Source organism: Nilaparvata lugens, chromosome 12 (assembly GCF_014356525.2).
Source record: "Nilaparvata lugens isolate BPH chromosome 12, ASM1435652v1, whole genome shotgun sequence".
Lineage (NCBI taxonomy): Eukaryota > Metazoa > Arthropoda > Insecta > Hemiptera > Delphacidae > Nilaparvata > Nilaparvata lugens.
Window position 1 is genome coordinate 22,192,096 of NC_052515.1, and position 17,526 is coordinate 22,209,621.

At 33.8% G+C, this 17,526-nt stretch overlaps 1 protein-coding gene across 1 annotated transcript in view; it reads left to right on the forward strand.

The window, feature by feature from the left end:
* LOC111055871 (dynein heavy chain 1, axonemal) overlaps positions 1-17,526 on the forward strand; it is a 357,355-nt gene that overhangs the window by 44,199 nt on the left and 295,630 nt on the right. The window contains exons 15-17 of the mRNA XM_039439162.1: positions 911-1,073; positions 2,317-2,427; positions 5,703-5,794. Of these exons, the coding sequence (XP_039295096.1) occupies positions 911-1,073; positions 2,317-2,427; positions 5,703-5,794 (366 nt within the window). The remainder of the gene's footprint in view (positions 1-910; positions 1,074-2,316; positions 2,428-5,702; positions 5,795-17,526) is intronic.

Consider the following 17,526-nt stretch of genomic DNA (forward strand, 5'->3'; position numbering starts at 1 on the left):
ATATCAGAATAACAGAATATTACATCTATTATCCAGTATTATAAGCTGGGATAATATTACTAAGAGAACCAAATTATTATGATTTGTCATTAGCGAGTTCCAATGTATTAGCGGTCTTGACAATATCAACAATAATAGACTTTATGATTGTTGATATCCAGCTTTGAGGTGCTTTTGATTATCATCATTGTTCCTTGGAAGCTATTGGAATAACTGGAATAATGTATTATCAATGTGCTATAAGTACACATATGTACACTTTATGAGTTAACATTTCGTATGTCATAATGTTTTTTACCTCTCGATTCTTCAGTTGTATAGATTTTTCCGATTTTCACAAAGTTTAATAAAAACTCCTACCTAGAGTGAGTTGTCACCAAGAGTTTGGCGAATGAATAACTCAATTATAGATGCACAGAAGAGTGGAAAACTGAATAGAGCTAATAGGAGATAAAATCAAGAAATAATACCAAATGCATCGACAAACAATACCCAAACTACAAATTTCCCGATTCAAATCTATATTATCAGTTGGTGTTGATTGGAACGTTTCCGATGTTACTGAAAATGCCATTTTAGATGTTCAGATTCCAAGTTACCTGATTTTTAACACGTTTAGCAGACACAATTCAGTAACATGAAATTTATTTAAGATAAGTCAACTCTTGCATTGAAAATTTGACACAACATTTATTATAAAGTGGAAAGAACATGTATACATGGAACTTTTTGGACAAGTATATGTATCAAAATTCGAGAGAAGAACTATTTAGGGCTGTGACTGTTGTTTTCTCTCCCCAATCATAAGGATGAATTATTTTGAATAAAGAATAGATAGAATAATAAATATTTGAACAAAAAATGAATATGAATATTATTTTTAGTTGATTATTATGCTGCTATTCTATAGGACCACTATGATTTCGGAATGAGAGCGGTGAACAGCGTTCTAGCAGTGGCGGGAAATTTGAAAAGAGACTCACCAAACCTCGATGAGCGTCAAATTGTGCTCAGAGCAATCAGAGACTCGAATGTACCCAAGTTCTTGAAGGACGATCTAACACTCTTCAATGGTAAGAAGAAGGTTGAAAAAAGTATAAAATTGAAATATCAGTAGAGATAGTATTTGTAGAGATAGTGGTGAGATTTAATTTTTAGAAATTATTAGTATATGAATAATTGATTTGAATTGAATAGAGAAAGTCTTGAGCTGCCTTGAATTACACTAATAGCCTATTTCGAGGGAGTTATCTATTCATTTTTTTTCAATATTTCAATGGCCCTGAATTTGTTCAGGTGCTAACGTTGATCAGGTGCGATCTGAATACTTTGATAGCCAACCAGGTAACTCGCCATTAATACAGTCAATTATGGAATAATGCATCTAGCTGTTGAAATTTTATTACATTCAACTGTCCTATATTCAATTTGTTTTTATTTGATTAATAAAATATACCTCTTAAGAAGCCTTAACAAGCCATAATTAAAACCGCTTCAACCTCTTATACAGCTTTCAATATCAAGTGACGTTATACATAAATTATTCCTTGGAAGACGACTAACAATAAGTCAATGAATAACAACACAGCTACAAGTGGCAGGTTTACAGTTCACAGGTTTAATGCGAGCTTAATTTATTGGTCAGAATGATGGAATGAGTGTTGGATATAATATAGTCTAACATTTGAGACTTTCATTCCGTTTCACCTATCATATTCTAAGGCAATTGACTGAGTTGAATTTTCCATTGTCTTTATTCTATAATTGACTTTCATCCCTCAAGAACAATAATCATTTTAATGGAATTTATTATCAATTAATTATAATATTGTTCATTGCCAAAATCAGTACATGTCAACATTTCATAGTAGATATAGTATTAATTCCTTAGAAATAATTCGATAATGAAAAACAAAACAATTCAAATACACTATTGGCATCACCCAGCAAAGGAGAAATCCTGTCCGCTGAGTGAGAGTATCAATATAAAACAAAATGAAGCTGAAATGTGAAAATAGAAGGAACCAAAGGAGTTAATGGTGAAAAAATAAATTAAAATATATTACTGATGTCAAAGAAAAAGTTTTCAACGATCCAGTCAATTACTTCCGTTTCCATCCTTCGCCTGCCCACAGGGGGAAAAATCAATTCTGTTACCAGGATGTATTACCAGGAATCACACAAAACGTACTTTTTTGTCTACGTATGAAATCAATAAAGTCATTACTCTCTTAAGAATGATGATGTTCAAATATTGATTCACGATATTGTTGTGGAATGGTAAATTACAAACTTATAATTATTTCAATTTTACAGGAATTGTATCGGATCTTTTTCCGGGGATGGTGGAACAGGCGGTGGACTATGGAGATCTAGAAAAGTCGATCAGAGAAGTTATTCTCCAGATGGGTTTTGTCGATGTAGACGGTAATAACTCGTTTATTCACAAATTAATATTATTTTCTGAGTAGAAATACCCAACTGCTAAGAATTCTTACGAAATAATGAAAATATAAAATTATCTGTCAAGATTCTGGGAAGGAACAGTTTTTGCTCCTTCCTCAATAATTTTTATGAACTATGAGTTATTGAATATTATAGCCTGAATGGATGAATAAATGAATGAATTTGAATGTCTCTTCAAAACAGTCATTTGTTGGATGGAAATGAGATCCAAAAATATATTTCACATATATTCACATTATATTTATATATCACATATAAGGAACAGTTTTTGCTCCTTCCTCAATAATTTTCATGAAGTATGAGTTATTGAATATTATAGCCTGAATGGATGAATAAATGAATGAATTTGAATGTTTCTTCAAAACAGTCATTTGTTGGATGGAAATGAGATCCAAAAATATATTTTACATTCCTCAACTAGGTACTAGTTGAGTTCAATTTCTACAATTTTAAACAAAACTCATCCTCAATGATGACTTTTTCAATAATTAAAAGAATTTAATAACATTATCAGGAACTACGCATGAACCAATCTGTATGAGAGTAGCCTATGCCTATAATTAACTGACCTATACTTGAATACTGTTCTTACAGTAGAGTAATGTTGAAGAACAGTATTCAAGTATCTGTCAGTTAATTATAGGCATAGGCTACTCTCATACAGATTGGTTCATGCGTAGTTCCTGATAATGTTATTAAATTCTTTTAATTATTGAAAAAGTCATCATTGAGGATGAGTTTTGTTTGAAATTGTAGAAATTGATACCATGGGGAAATTCATTTTAGTTAATTGCTATTTAATAGTACATATTTTCGTTTCTGGAATGATACAGTAATATTCACTTGTGAGTGACCATTTATTACCTCTATTGAACTGCTATGTAATTCCTCCATGTTGATACTCAAGAGTAGTCTTAAAGTGAGTTACAAAATGATCAAATGTCAGGTGATAAGAGTAGAGATCCCGTGATTATACAAGAATATCTACTGAAGAGTGACTTTTAATCATTTTTTGGATTACTATGTAATTCATTCTTTATTCATCCATACAATAAGTGAATAATCAAAATGATAGAGAGAGAAATATTAAGGTAGGCCGACCTTTGCTATTCCTCTCCCAAACTCAGATGAGAATACACATAGTCCGTAGGTTAAGTCTTGTTGTTTTCCACTTTACAAAATATTCACTCCTTAAATCAATTCCTCTATGGTGATACTCAAGTGACGATCAAGTGAGTTACAATATAATAGGGAAAAAAATTAGGTGGTGATAGTGAGAGACAGAATATGAGAGAGTCAAAGAGTTGATTTTCCTAGTGAGTGTTGTTGTTTTCAGTCAATGTTTTTGTATGTACCAAGTACCTGCAGGAGCAGTAACAGAGATGATGAAAGTTGTAATTTCAAACATGACAGAGCTCAACTCATAACCGCAACCTGAGCCCAACAACCAAATACAACCAAGCCAACTTACTTCAAACAACTCTCATTAAAACAGACAGAATCCAAAAACAGAGATAGACCCATAACTTTGTCGATGTGGGTTATATGAATCCATCACAGGATATGGATATTACGACTGAGTGACTCCATCACTGAGCTTAGGAGGCTTATTGCCTTGTTTAGGGGGAACTGATTAATATTTTTGTGGAACTCCGTCAGAGATTAAACTGAACTTATCCAGTTTGTCACGTGCAGAATGTTTCAGTTTGGATTGATGTTTGAGGGTTTGAAAGAAGTTTATCACACCTTCGTTCGAACTCTTAAAATCGTTTTATAACAATTGAACATGAAATTTATAGATTGTTCACAAATCTAAACAATTTTGTTGAGGTTTGATTGCTAGTTTCATCTTGCTTCATATAACGGCAATATAACCGATAAGGTTGAATTGAACGTTAAATTAAATCAAATTAGATTAAATTAAACGTTAAATCGAGATTAACAATTCCGTTGAGGATTGATCACTAGTTCCACCTTGCTTCATTTAAAGGCAATCTTTTCAATAACCTCCATCAAACTTAACTCTCCTTGTTTGATAACTATATTATTTATTATGAATTTTGCAGAGTTTGAAACATACCTAATTGATACTTTCACGTTGAGAACTCATTCAGACATTTTCTCAAATGATGAAGTCGTTTGGATTTATTTCGGAGACTATAAATATGAAAGTAAAATGTTATGATCGAAATAGAATCTGAGTGTAGCCTAGTTCTATACATTGCTATTGATTCATCCAGTACTCATTCGTTCTTGTACATATACGATATCATTTTTTTCTAAAAATGTATTCATTTTTTTTTGTAATTGATTGAGTACGAGAAACCAAAGGAATCATCGCAAGTACATCAATGAATAATTTCAATGGTTCTTTAATATCCCTCCTATTTCCTTATCGCTAATTTGTCATTATTTGTATACACTCTGGCTCTCTCCAAATTTAAAATCAATCATCAGGAATCTCTATTAAGAATCAATCAAGAAATGGGGGTTCTTCTACATTTTTTCTTTTTTCCCTTATTATCTTTCCCTCATCCATTTTTTCCTTCTTTTTATCAATAGATTTTCTGTTCAGTTGATTTGATTCACTCTGGATTTCTCCCTCTCTCTATTCTATACTTCTTTCAATTGTTTTCTCAAGTAGAAAAATACATAATTTTTTCGAAAAGAAAAATGCATCATGCATTGGCCAGCTTCCCGCGTCTCATCCCATCAAAACCTAGACTTCGTAACTTATCACTCGCTGAATTTTGTTGTGGATTCCTTTAAATTGGAGCATTATATTAACATAACTCTATTCCCCTTCTCATATTAGTTCGACAACCTGTTAATACTGGCTAATTGCTGTCGGTAGAAATGATCAGTAAGCTACTAGTAGTATAAGTTATATCAATAAGAGTATTAGGTTTTGGCTACTCACAACTCTCAAACTTATTGTATTGTCAGATGTATTTGAACGTCATAAGCAAAATAATCAATTTCAGTTTTTCTCTGCTGTGGAAATTTCGTATCGGGAAAATAAAACTCCTTATAAATATGACTATTCTAGCTCCCGCTAAAATTTTGATTTGAGGAAGAAATCTGGTATTGACGTTTCTGACAAGACTGTGGAGAAAATTGTGAGGAGCTATTGCTTTAATCAACTCAAACCTCAGTCAACATCGTTGATTAATCAATCAAATAGTTCAATGGAATTTTGTAGATGGAAAATCATAATAAAATCTTGTGTTTTGCAGCCTACGTGAAAAAAGTGATTCAACTCTATGAGACAACAGTGGTACGCCATGGTTTAATGTTGGTTGGACCTACTGGATCTGGGAAAACTAAGGTAAGATGAAATATTATTTCCAAAATTGATTTTCCAAGTTATGTTGAAATTCATAATTGTTCAGGATAACTAACCTTTCTAAGGCTTACAACCTCTTGGATTTCTGTATCACAAGATGTCAAACTATCTGTCAATAAATTGAAAATATCAAATAAACAATAACCTCAGTTTGCTATCTCTAAATCTTGTCGTGAGCTCGAATCACGCTCAAGGCATGACCATTTGATCATCTCATCTCATTACTCTTTCGCACTAAAGAAAATAATGTGGCCATTGTCCAGCACAAGAAAATCAATGACTGTCACCTTTCAATAAAATAAAGATTATCTTTGATAGATTAAGTTAACTCCTTAATTGCTATGGAGGAGATGAGTGTTCATTACAATATTTTATAAGTCAACAACGATCTTTTACTGTTTCTTCTTGGTGAATGAAAACTTCCTGAAATAAAAAATCATGAGTTCTAAGAAATTCAGATTACAGTTTCTCACCATCTCCTGCGAGGATGGATGACTTTGATGTCATGAATGCATTTTCAAGTTACTCTCTAGGAATCATCCCACTCCCGTCATAGTTATTTATCATGTATCAAAAACTCCCAAACTAGGCTCCCGAATAAGCTTGAACGGATCTATTTATTCAGATACGAAGAACAAATCATTAAAATGATTATCAGGCTACAGCTCTTTTTATTATGGTAGAGTTTTAAGTTCATTATTATTACTCATGCTCTCTTTATCTAATATTTTCATCTAATTTATTCTAATATTATCTTTCGTACTCCTTGATTGATTCATTGACTTTTCTATCAACATTTTTCATAGTCTGTCATCTTACTGTTCTATCATCATCAATTCTAATTTAATTCAAATATCTTATTCAATTCTAATTCAGATATCTAATTTATTCTAATATTATCTTTCGTACTCCTTGATTGATTCACTGACTGTTCCATCAACATTCCATTATAATCCTGAGATTAAAAAGAAATTGAAACGGTATAAAGAACATTCTCAATAATCGTTTTTTGTGATAACGTGCATTTCTATGTTGGTTTTCCTGGAATTATGATTTTCCTCAATTTCTGCTTAATGCAGTAATGAATAATATCATATAAAGTTATGAGTTGCTTAAAACTTTCAACGTTCTAAGAAATATATTAAAATGCTCTAAATATTCCGTGAACAACATGTTGTCTGTTTATCTCGTTTATTGTTAATAATTTGTTCATGCATTTGTAAAGATAAAATACAATGAGCAAATGAATAAATAATAAGTGAAACAAGGAACGTCTTCGAGACTTTCTGGGTTACTTTGGTCAGTACCAGTACTTTCACATTAATAAAACTTAATCAATTCACCATCACAATTTGATTAACTCACTAACACTGCCATAATTCATGTATTCTATCCATTGGAGTTCAATAAATTGTCATTCCGTCGAATTCTCCAATTAAGAGTAGGACTGTGATTAATTCAATCAAGCCTTGGCTCACGTGTTCTAGTAATTGGAAATTTGCAACCCTCGGCCCTCGTGGACATTCGTTCAAGTTCCCCAGAATTCAAGCTGAGCTAAAAATCATCGTATCATAAATTTGCATAACCAATGATTGGGATTGCAGGCAGGAAATTGAAAATTATTCAATGATTACAAAGGAGTCTTTCAAAATGAGTTTTTTGGGGATGGGCTAAGCTTGAACAGACAATAAACTTGATAATATGGATGCTGGGTCCACTCTGGGGAATCACGGGTGAACGTATTATGAGAAATGCGAAATACACGAAGTTTGAACAGCATCTGAGCTTTGAGGGAGAGGGAGTTGAGGGGTTGAGAGGGAAGCTGTCTTCTTGCCGATGAGTGGTTAAAGCAGGATGAGGTGGGGTAACATCACGAAATAACAGCACTCTTTAATTTCCTCATCCCCAACAATTGGTTATTTGAAAAAACAATTTTTTTAATTGATTAATATCAAAGTGTTAATTGTTTACACTGAAAATCTTCGAAGAAGTTCTGTAATGGAAAGTGAATCTCTACAATTTTACATATTTAACTTATGTCGAATTTTCTGTAAATATCATAGAGAGAATATAGCATAAGTAGATGTTCACATGTATAGGGCGTTAATGTTGCGAATTTCACTGTTAACTCAACCTGATAGTCCTAGTAGTTTTTTCTTGAAGCTATCACTTTTACTCTCACCCGGTTAAAAGAGTAATAATAATCGATAGAAATCGGAATTAATTGGCTTACGATAATCAATAGTCGACTTGAAACTTGGAACATAAATGACCTTTACCATGGGATATCTCCTTCTGCTATCTTTTCTCTATGGTAATAGCATGATGACCTTTTAAAATTTTTGAAAAAAGTGATGTATTTTGTTTTGGAAGTAGACGATAAACTAATTCATGAAGCAGAGAGTGAAACGCATTATCTCAAAAAAGGATACTTCAAACCTTACAGTTGTGTTGTGAGTGATGTTGTCGTACTTTTCCATAACGAAAACACAAATTTAAATTTTCAATCTCTTTTTATTACTATACAATACTTCAATTATTATTGAAGGATACTTCAATTCCTCAGAGCATCATCATAAGTTTTTGATGGAAGTAGTGATGTTATTTCCTATTCAATAGTTGATGAATGTATAACTTCAGCGGCTTCAACTTCAGTACTACTCTAAAAGCCACAGTGTTAATGTTGTTTGATGCATGTGATGACGTCACCACAAATTTAATGGTACCAAAGAGATTTCCCGGATGAGATTTCTCTGATTGCAATAAATCAGCTGAAACTGTAACAGTGAAGGACATCCCAGCTTCAGATTGGGAATTGTTGAGAGTCTTTTTCTCCCTTTTTTCCCCATTCCCCTGACAATTAGCGAAACTTTTTTGGCAGAGTGCATTAGGGATGAAAGTGTGTCCAGTTTGAGCTTTTGCCGTTCGAGAGAAAAATGCAACCTCAACTTCACTTCATTTGCCGTTTTAGTTCTCTCCAATTCTCGTCTCCCTGACTTTTTTGCTAGATGTCCTCCTTCCACCTTTCAATCTTTCACCTCTGTGTATCTTCCTCCCTTTTCTACAAACTCTATTTTTCAACTGTCTTTTTACCATATAACATGTCACGATTTCACAATTCCCACTCCTCATTTCTTGAGTCAGTTATCGATTTTTGGACGTACGATTTTTTTGCCGTCCTTATAAATCCTATTAGATTGAACAGATGATGTTTGACAAGTTCCGTTTAATCTGGTAGAACTCATAAGGACGGCGGAAAATCGTACGTCCAAGAATCGATGTGTTTGTAAAAGTGAAAGTGCAAGTGAAGTAGAAATTGCGAAATGAATTGTCTTTTGAGATGAATGCTTTACTAGTTCACGCTTTCCAATGCATAGTCTACTCAGAAAAACTTTTCAACAGCTAAAAATGTTTGGATGCTTTATGATGAAGCACGGTGTCTGTAGAATAAAAATTGATAAAGTGAATTTCACGTGAGACTATTAAGAAACATTGTGTTAAATTAATGTTCAAACGTCTTGAATGTTTGAGGAGGGAAAGATAGAGATTAATATTTAAATTTTGAAGAACGTATTTGAAAAAGAACTATTAGCGTTAATTACAAGTCGGGTATTTTCCTCACTATTGACCAATCAGGAGATGTAGGCGGAGGCAAAAGTATATTTGTCCACAGTGATAGTAGCAAAACAATGTGGTCACGACTAGTATTGTTTACCATTGACCGCTCACTTTCTTTGATTATAATATCAATAGTTTTATTCCTAAATAGTAAAAATACGAGTAGTTATGTATAATCAAACTAAATGAATTGAGGATTATTTTATCATTACATTTTTATCCAATAAACCTGTAATGTAGCCGATTATTTGATATTAATTTCCACAATACGAGAGCATCCATTGTTTAAAGATTAAAAGTGTCAACGACGGTGAAAATTCATGACAAGTAAAATTGGACTGAAAAATGTATGCCTCTTGGCAGTCGGTTACGAGGACTGGACCTGCAACTATCTACAGGTAATCGGGCCCGGCTCTACCGATATTACTCACTTTTCAAATATAAAACAAAAAATAGGAAATTCGAGTTATTATAGTGAAGATATTGACTAAATAACCGTATTTTGCGTTCCATCTAATAGTAGTGTAAAAAGTTGAAAAATATTGCTACAGAATAATTATGTACTTTGATTAAACTCTACCAATAGTACAAATCAAGCTTTCTGGGAATAAATTGGTGGGTTTACTTACTTATTACGTTCTACAAATATTCAAAAACATGTTTTTTATCGACAGCATGAACTTTCAAATTTCCATAATTAATATTGGCCTAATAGGTACCCTACCTACGTTCGCGATGATAAATGTTTCATGTACCATATTCATTTATTTACCGCCGTGATACGATATTATAAGATCGTCCATAGGATCGTGGCAGTTTTCTTGACAGAGCCTCTCAATAACGAATACCTCTCGGCAGCGAATTTTTTCTCGGGATAATCGACTTCGTTATATAGAGGTTCGACTGTATATTATTGCAAGATTTGAATCTCATGGTGCGGGCCCCTAGGCAGCTGCTGAATTGCCTCTGCCCCTAAACCGGCTCTGAAAGTGTTTGACTATTAAACTTGAGATGAGTTCAATTCATTACCTTGTAACAAGTACATAGATCAATCTGCTATGTATCATGTACTATAGATCGACATGAATGTAGCAACTACATATGCTAGCATGCACTATAGATCGACATTGAGTAGACATGATGCTCGTATCAAAGAATGGGAGCTAAAATCTCCTTTTCTTCACGTTCTCCATCTATTTCACTCCATCCCTTCTGATACAAACTCTTATCTCTCTTATCTCCTCCCATTCTTCCTCCGCCATTACCGATCACCCTTTTCCTCCATTTTATCCTTCTCCTTCTATTCTCTACCTCTCAAATTCCTGAACAACTTGTCATCTCCCTCATTTTTTCTTTATTTCCGTCCTTTACTGTTTCTCTTTTTCTCCTTCTTTTTTTCTGTTGTCCTTCTCCTGCACATTTCCCCACTTCCACTTCTCCTTATAAACCTTTCTTAGTCCCTTCATCCACCTCTCCTTCCCCCATTTGTTCCTACACTTATTCATATATTTCCTCCTCGTTCTTCTTCTTCTTCTTCTTCTTTTTCTTCTCCATTTCTCGCTCATCACCTCACACTCGCTACTCTAATCCTTCTTCCTCCTCTAGAGCCTCATCTATCTCCTCCTCCTCCTCCTCTTCTTTCCCTTCCACCTCTTCTTCTTTCCCTTCCTCCTCCTCTTCTTTCCCTTCCTCCTCCTCTCCTCATCTTCTTTCTCCTCCTTTTTCAACTCTTTCTCCACCTCCTTCTTCACTCCTCCATTCCCTATTTATCTCTCACTCGTATCCTCCTTCAACTTCTTTTTTTTCATATTATTCCTCTTTTACCGCATCCTTTTCTTACCAACCCTCCTATATAATCTCTCTTGTCCCTCGGCTCCAACAGCACACTTCCTTTATCTTCTTTCCCTTCCTCCTACTCTTCTTTCCCTTCCTCCTCCTCTTCCTCATCTTCTTTCTCCTCCTTTTTCAACTCTTTCTCCACCTCCTTCTTCACTCCTCCATTCCCTATTTATCTCTCCCTCGTATCCCCCTTCAACTTCTTTTTTTTCATATTATTCCTCTTTTACCGCATCCTTTTCTTACCAACCCTCCTATATAATCTCTCTTGTCCCTCGGCTCCAACAGCACACTTCCTTTATCATTATTCTTCTCCTTGTTTCCACTCTATCCTCTCCATTTTCTCTTAACCTCCTTTTGTCTCAGGAGTTCATTGATGCGCGTTTCCCAGAAATGTCCGGCCTCCATTAATCACTCTCATAGTGAGATCAACTTAGAACTGACTGCATTGGTTAGATGGGTAGCGTTGGAGATATCCATAAGGAACACTGACAGATTGGAGACAGTTGGCAGCCCGCTTTTAGCAACAATCAAACATAATCTTCGTCTCTGAAACAAAGAAGCTTCAAGTCAGTCATTTGGAAACCTGCGCTCTACAGTCTCTTATTTTGCTCCTCTCATTTTCTTCAAAGAAAAGCGACCCTATGGGACAAAACACAAAAGATCTCGTTTTAGAAGTTGTCAATCATCATAGAGGTCACAATATATTAACACGTAATTATAGATCGTCTCAATCTTATCTCATCATCGAAATATGATAATGGATTGAAAAATATCTGTTCCATACTTCTTCATTTGATCATATACACTCTGAAGTAGGAGTTGTGTATTGCCGTTGTAAAGCAGGTTCCTCACATATCGTCAGTGTTATGTTGAAAGGGCAAAACCGAAAATTCATACTTTTTCAGGGGAGCAGTTTTTGTACTGTAACCGGTGGAGGTATCTATAACATTACCCCACACCTGACATCATTCGTGACGGTGGGAGGCCAGGGGGACTTTTATTAGCACCTCATTTTGTAACAGGAGAGAAATATGATAATTGCCTATGAAATCTCCACTCAATTTTTAACCTGTTTAAATTATTTGAATCCACGGTTGGGAGATTTGGATGGATTCGTTCATGCAAATGCCAAAATCTTCACTATTAACAACACCTGTTTCAGCAACTAAGTAACTTATCACGAGCCAGGAATGTAAAATAAAAGATTTTTTTAGAAATGCTACTGATATTAATATATCGGTTGCAATCGAACATAGAATTATCGGTCATGTTTAAAATTCTTTTACATCGAATCATAATCTTCACTGTAACCAATCCGGTTATTTATTCAATTACTTGTTTCAAAATTACAACATGTTGGGGAAATTCAGTTCAATTTTAATCCGTTCAACAACCTGAAAGAAAGGTGCAGAGAAACTATAATTCAAACCTCTCAATACTCCCCATATTACATTACTATACATAGTAGAATACATTATTTCCAATTGGAAAACCATTTTTTTATATTTTCAAAAACTAAAAACATATATTTCTACGAATTTCAACACTTCATAAGTAGTTTATAATTTTAATCTACTCAATAAAGTAAAAAAGAGAATTATCATTATACTTTGATCAGTTCTATACTTCTCCGTCTGATCATATACTTTGAAGTAGGAGCTGTTTATTGCTGTTGTAAATCAGTATTCCTTCATATGAGTGTCCTCATCCGTGATTAAGCAGAAAAAGTACAGGTAGGCTACAGTGAATAATTATATTCTTTTCATTAGTTGTAATGAAATTATTCTAATTCAGACCGGCTGAGCGAATAAGAGTAGAGGTCATGAATTATAGATCTACATAGTTTTTATTCATTTATTTACGATACGAATAAAACTGATGTTACATATTATAACATTGGTAGATAAAATAATAAGGTAGCCCTTGTGCTATGTTTCTTCCAAATTTATAGATGATGACACAGTCCGAAATAGGGTAAGAATTTCACGTGTACAGTTTCTATACAATTTTAGTCCAAAATAAACATGGAAACTATAAATTTTAAATTTAGATGGCTCAAGTTAACAAATCAATCAGGAATACCCCACTCAATCATCACTAAAATAACTTATTGTATAGCTTGAAATAACTTAATTTATTCAATGTGCGGTGTTATACAATATAAATTCAATTTTATATTCACATTTGCACTGTAAAGTACAGCTTGCTGCTGTATACCCACATATCAGTGTCAGAGAAAGTGATCGCCATGGTGAAAATAATCTCCATGACTTACCACTCAGCACGGCCTAGCAAGTATGAAAAGTCCCATTAAAAACTATGGATATGATAATTATTTCACTTCACCTGTCGCAATATGTATGAGTCCAGCTTTATACTGCTCCATCAGTGTTTAGAATTGTATTGCATGACATCAGCGTTCACTCCATATATTTAGCACTCATGTTCACTGAGTATAGAATGTAATCCTATACTCAATATTGAATATTTGAATTTGTATTGAGTTGTATTTTTCTATTCTCAATATTTGTATAACTTGTTCAGTTTTTGTTCTCTCATAACCATTATACAAACAAAAAAATTCTGTAGTTATAAAAAAGGTATGTTTGTATTTGAGCTAAAATTCAGTTCAGAATGGCCATACAATAAATGGATAGTCACAATTGGAGATGTAAGAAGACAATATAATATTTATATTCAACTGTTTGTAGGTTGAATGGAGCCGATTTTTGAAAAATTCCAATTGTATGTACTTCAACGATCTATCTCTTTCTTTCATTTCTTATTTCTATCTCTTTCATCTCTTGTAGAATCAGCACTTCAACAAAAAAATAATAACGAGTTTTCGCATTCCTATTGTTTTTCTGCCTTTGATAAATAAACATTTTTTTGATTGTCTGTGAACAATGAAGAACCTCATGTTTTGTACTGCACTTCCGTAGTAGTAAAATATGTTCAGCGTTTGAATTTGCCGCGTCCGGTTGTGTATCACAGTGGTTGTTCACTCTATTTATCTAGCTACACGGAATGAAACATTCACAAGGACCACGTGTGTTTGTGCAGACAATATTTGATCAACCTGCTTCGGACATTTATACGTCAAATAAATGAAACCTTCTGCTTCTCTGCCCTTGAACAAGAGATCCTGACTGTTTTTCAACAAGGAAACCTTGGATGAATGGAGGATTTGTTTCTATATGATTCTTCAAGGGACTTCATTACCTTTGGGAACATAATATTATCACCCTCTAGAAACTTTTACAGTTATTGATGATACTTTTCAGAATAAAAACACTTGGATGATCCTCAATTTTTTAACATTGCACAAAAAATTCCTCACTGGAGCCAACGAGGAAAAGAATATTCTATTCATTATTGTGTTACTCCATGCTGGAACTGAGTAAAAACTATCCAAAACTTCAGGATAGATCAATGGTTAACAAAACCTTGCAATTATCATCATCAATATTGACGTCCAAATAATCTCAACTCACTGCACTCCCAACAATAATTCACTCTAGGAATGAATTTGGATTCATTTGGACTACAGTATCAACATTAATTTTGGTTTTCGGATTTTGGATGGTTTCCATCGATTTGAAGGTGCGTACAGATATACGCGCCGCGAACATGAGCAATTCACTTCTAATCAGCTGACTATATCTGTATTTTTACAGAAACGGTAAGATACAAATATAAAAAGCTTGGCATCAGCTGATTAAAAGTGAATTGCTCATGTTCGCGGCGCGTAAATCTGTACGCACCTTTATAGATAAGTAAGGGTGCATACACAAAGAAAGCTGGTTGCCGGCGCCGGAAAACCAGCAGCTTGCTCCTCGAGCTTATAAGTGCGGTAGAAGCTTGAAGCCGTACATAAAGAAAGGGTGCGTACACAAAGAAACCAGCTTTCTTTATGTACGGCTTCAAGCTTCTACCGCGCTTATAAGCTCGAGGAGCAAGCTGCTGGTTTTCCGGCGCCGGCAACCAGCTTTCTTTGTGTATGCACCCTTAAATAGTAACATCTATAAGTTGATAATCAATGAGTTGAACCTCAAATATCAATGTAGTCTAATGTCGGAGGAAATAAAGAAACTAAAATCTAAATTTGATAATACTAAATGTATGATAGAACCTCCGTCCAAATGCAAAAAAATAGAATCTAACCTAAATGATGGGAAATGCTCTGAAAATGGTCGAAATAAAACGTACAGTGAGGTTTTGAAGACAGCAACCAAAAATATAGCTGAGGGAAATAAAGATAGGAAAGGGAGAGTTCTGCTACTGACGTCCAGTCATGGACGTGATTGCAGTGATCTCCTTGATAAAAGATTAAAAAATAAATTTGATGTCCAATGTTTTTTCAAGCCAAGTGCATCAATTAATGCAGTTGTAGAGTCAGCTAGGGAACAAACTAAAGACTTTGATGAAAATGACTATCTAATTGTACTGGGTGGCTCAAATAATATAAATGAACCTAACTTGAATCATCTTCCTCAAGTAACAGAAAAAATCAAGGAAATTGTGCCACTCAGCAAAAAAACAAACTTAATAATAAGTACTATTCCTAATAGGTTTGATAGGCCAGAATTAAATGAAGCAATCAATTCGACAAACAAATCAATCCATAATACAATCAACAGCCTAAAAAATAAGAATTCTAAACAACTGGGGATTTGTTTTCTAAATGAAAGGCTGAAAAGACATAACTTCACTAATCATGGGTTGCATCTAAATCGATCTGGCAAAGTAATCTTTTGTAATAGATTGGCAGAGCTGATTGAAAGCCGTTTGCAATCCTCTGGTTTAAAAACAGTCAAAAAAACAAATAACGATTTTTTAGTAAATTGGCTCAAAACAGGGAAAGGGAAATAGCTACAAATGCTAGAGATAGAGTAGCACAAGATGGTAAGGTTTTTAGTATTTATCATCAAAATATTCAGTATCTTCGCAACAAAATTGACAGATTAGAAGTATTTCTTAAACAGGAGGATCCTGACATTGTTATTTTCACAGAGCATGGCTTAAAAATAAAGGAAATAAATCAAGTTAGGATTCCAGGCTATTCACTGAGATCAGAATTTTGTAGAATAGCTCATAGAAGTGGTGGTGTATGTATATTCACTAGCAATGCTAAACATACCCAAACTTATGAACTGGATTTTTCAAGAGATTTTCTGTTGAGATGGATTTAGAGGTGACGGGACTAAGGTTAAAAATTGATGATCGATTTGAGGTAGCAGTGTTAGGTATCTATAGGTCACCAAATGGAGACTGGCAAAAATTTTGTGAGCTGCTCCATACACTTTTGGAAATTACAACCGCTCGTTTCACAAATGTTATAGTAGTAGGAGATTTCAATACCGATTTTGCCAGGCAGGATAAAATGACAGAGGATATTAGAGATATTATTAATATGAATAATTTAGAAATTAAGGTCCACGAATATACAAGAGTAACTCGAACTTCACAGACAATTATTGATAATATCCTCACAAATATAGAAGGTTGTAATGTCAGGTTAGGTAGCTCAGATCTATCAGATCATAACTATCAAATTTTAGATGTTAAGTTGCAGGGCCAGAATCCAAGCAGAAAAAAAACTTTTGTGAAAGAAATTCAGCAATATGAGCTAGGAAATATAAATTGTTTGAAGCAGGAACTGCTTCAAGAAAATTGGAGTAGTGTTTATAACAGTTGTAACCTAAATTACAAATATAAGCAATTCATTGATACTCTAAGATTTCACATTAGTGTATGCTGTCCAATAAAAAAAGTCAAAGTAAAAAGTAAATTGAACAAAGTAGATGAATGGATAACTGAAGATATTCTTACTCAAAGAAATATTGTTAGGGAAGCTTATGAGGAATTTAAATTAGTGAGGGATGTTCCGAGTGAAGTCAAATACAAATGTCTAAAGAAAAACTATGCAAAAGAAGTGAGGAAAGCTAAGTGTAAGAAAACAGCTGAAATATTAACAACTAGTACCAATTTTAACTCTGCTGTTTGGGAGGTAATTAATAGAAATAGGAGAGCAGCTCAAAAAGATACAGTTACTAATGTCCCTAGGATAATCGATGAACATGGAAATTATATGGATGATAGTATAGACATTTGTAACTTTTTCAATAAGTATTATCAACAGGTTGCATATAATCTCCAAAAGTCACTGAACACTAATACTATAATACAACTACATTAAATGCTGAGCCAATTGAAAAGGTATTTAAATTTCATCCATTATCAAGAGATGAGTTGTC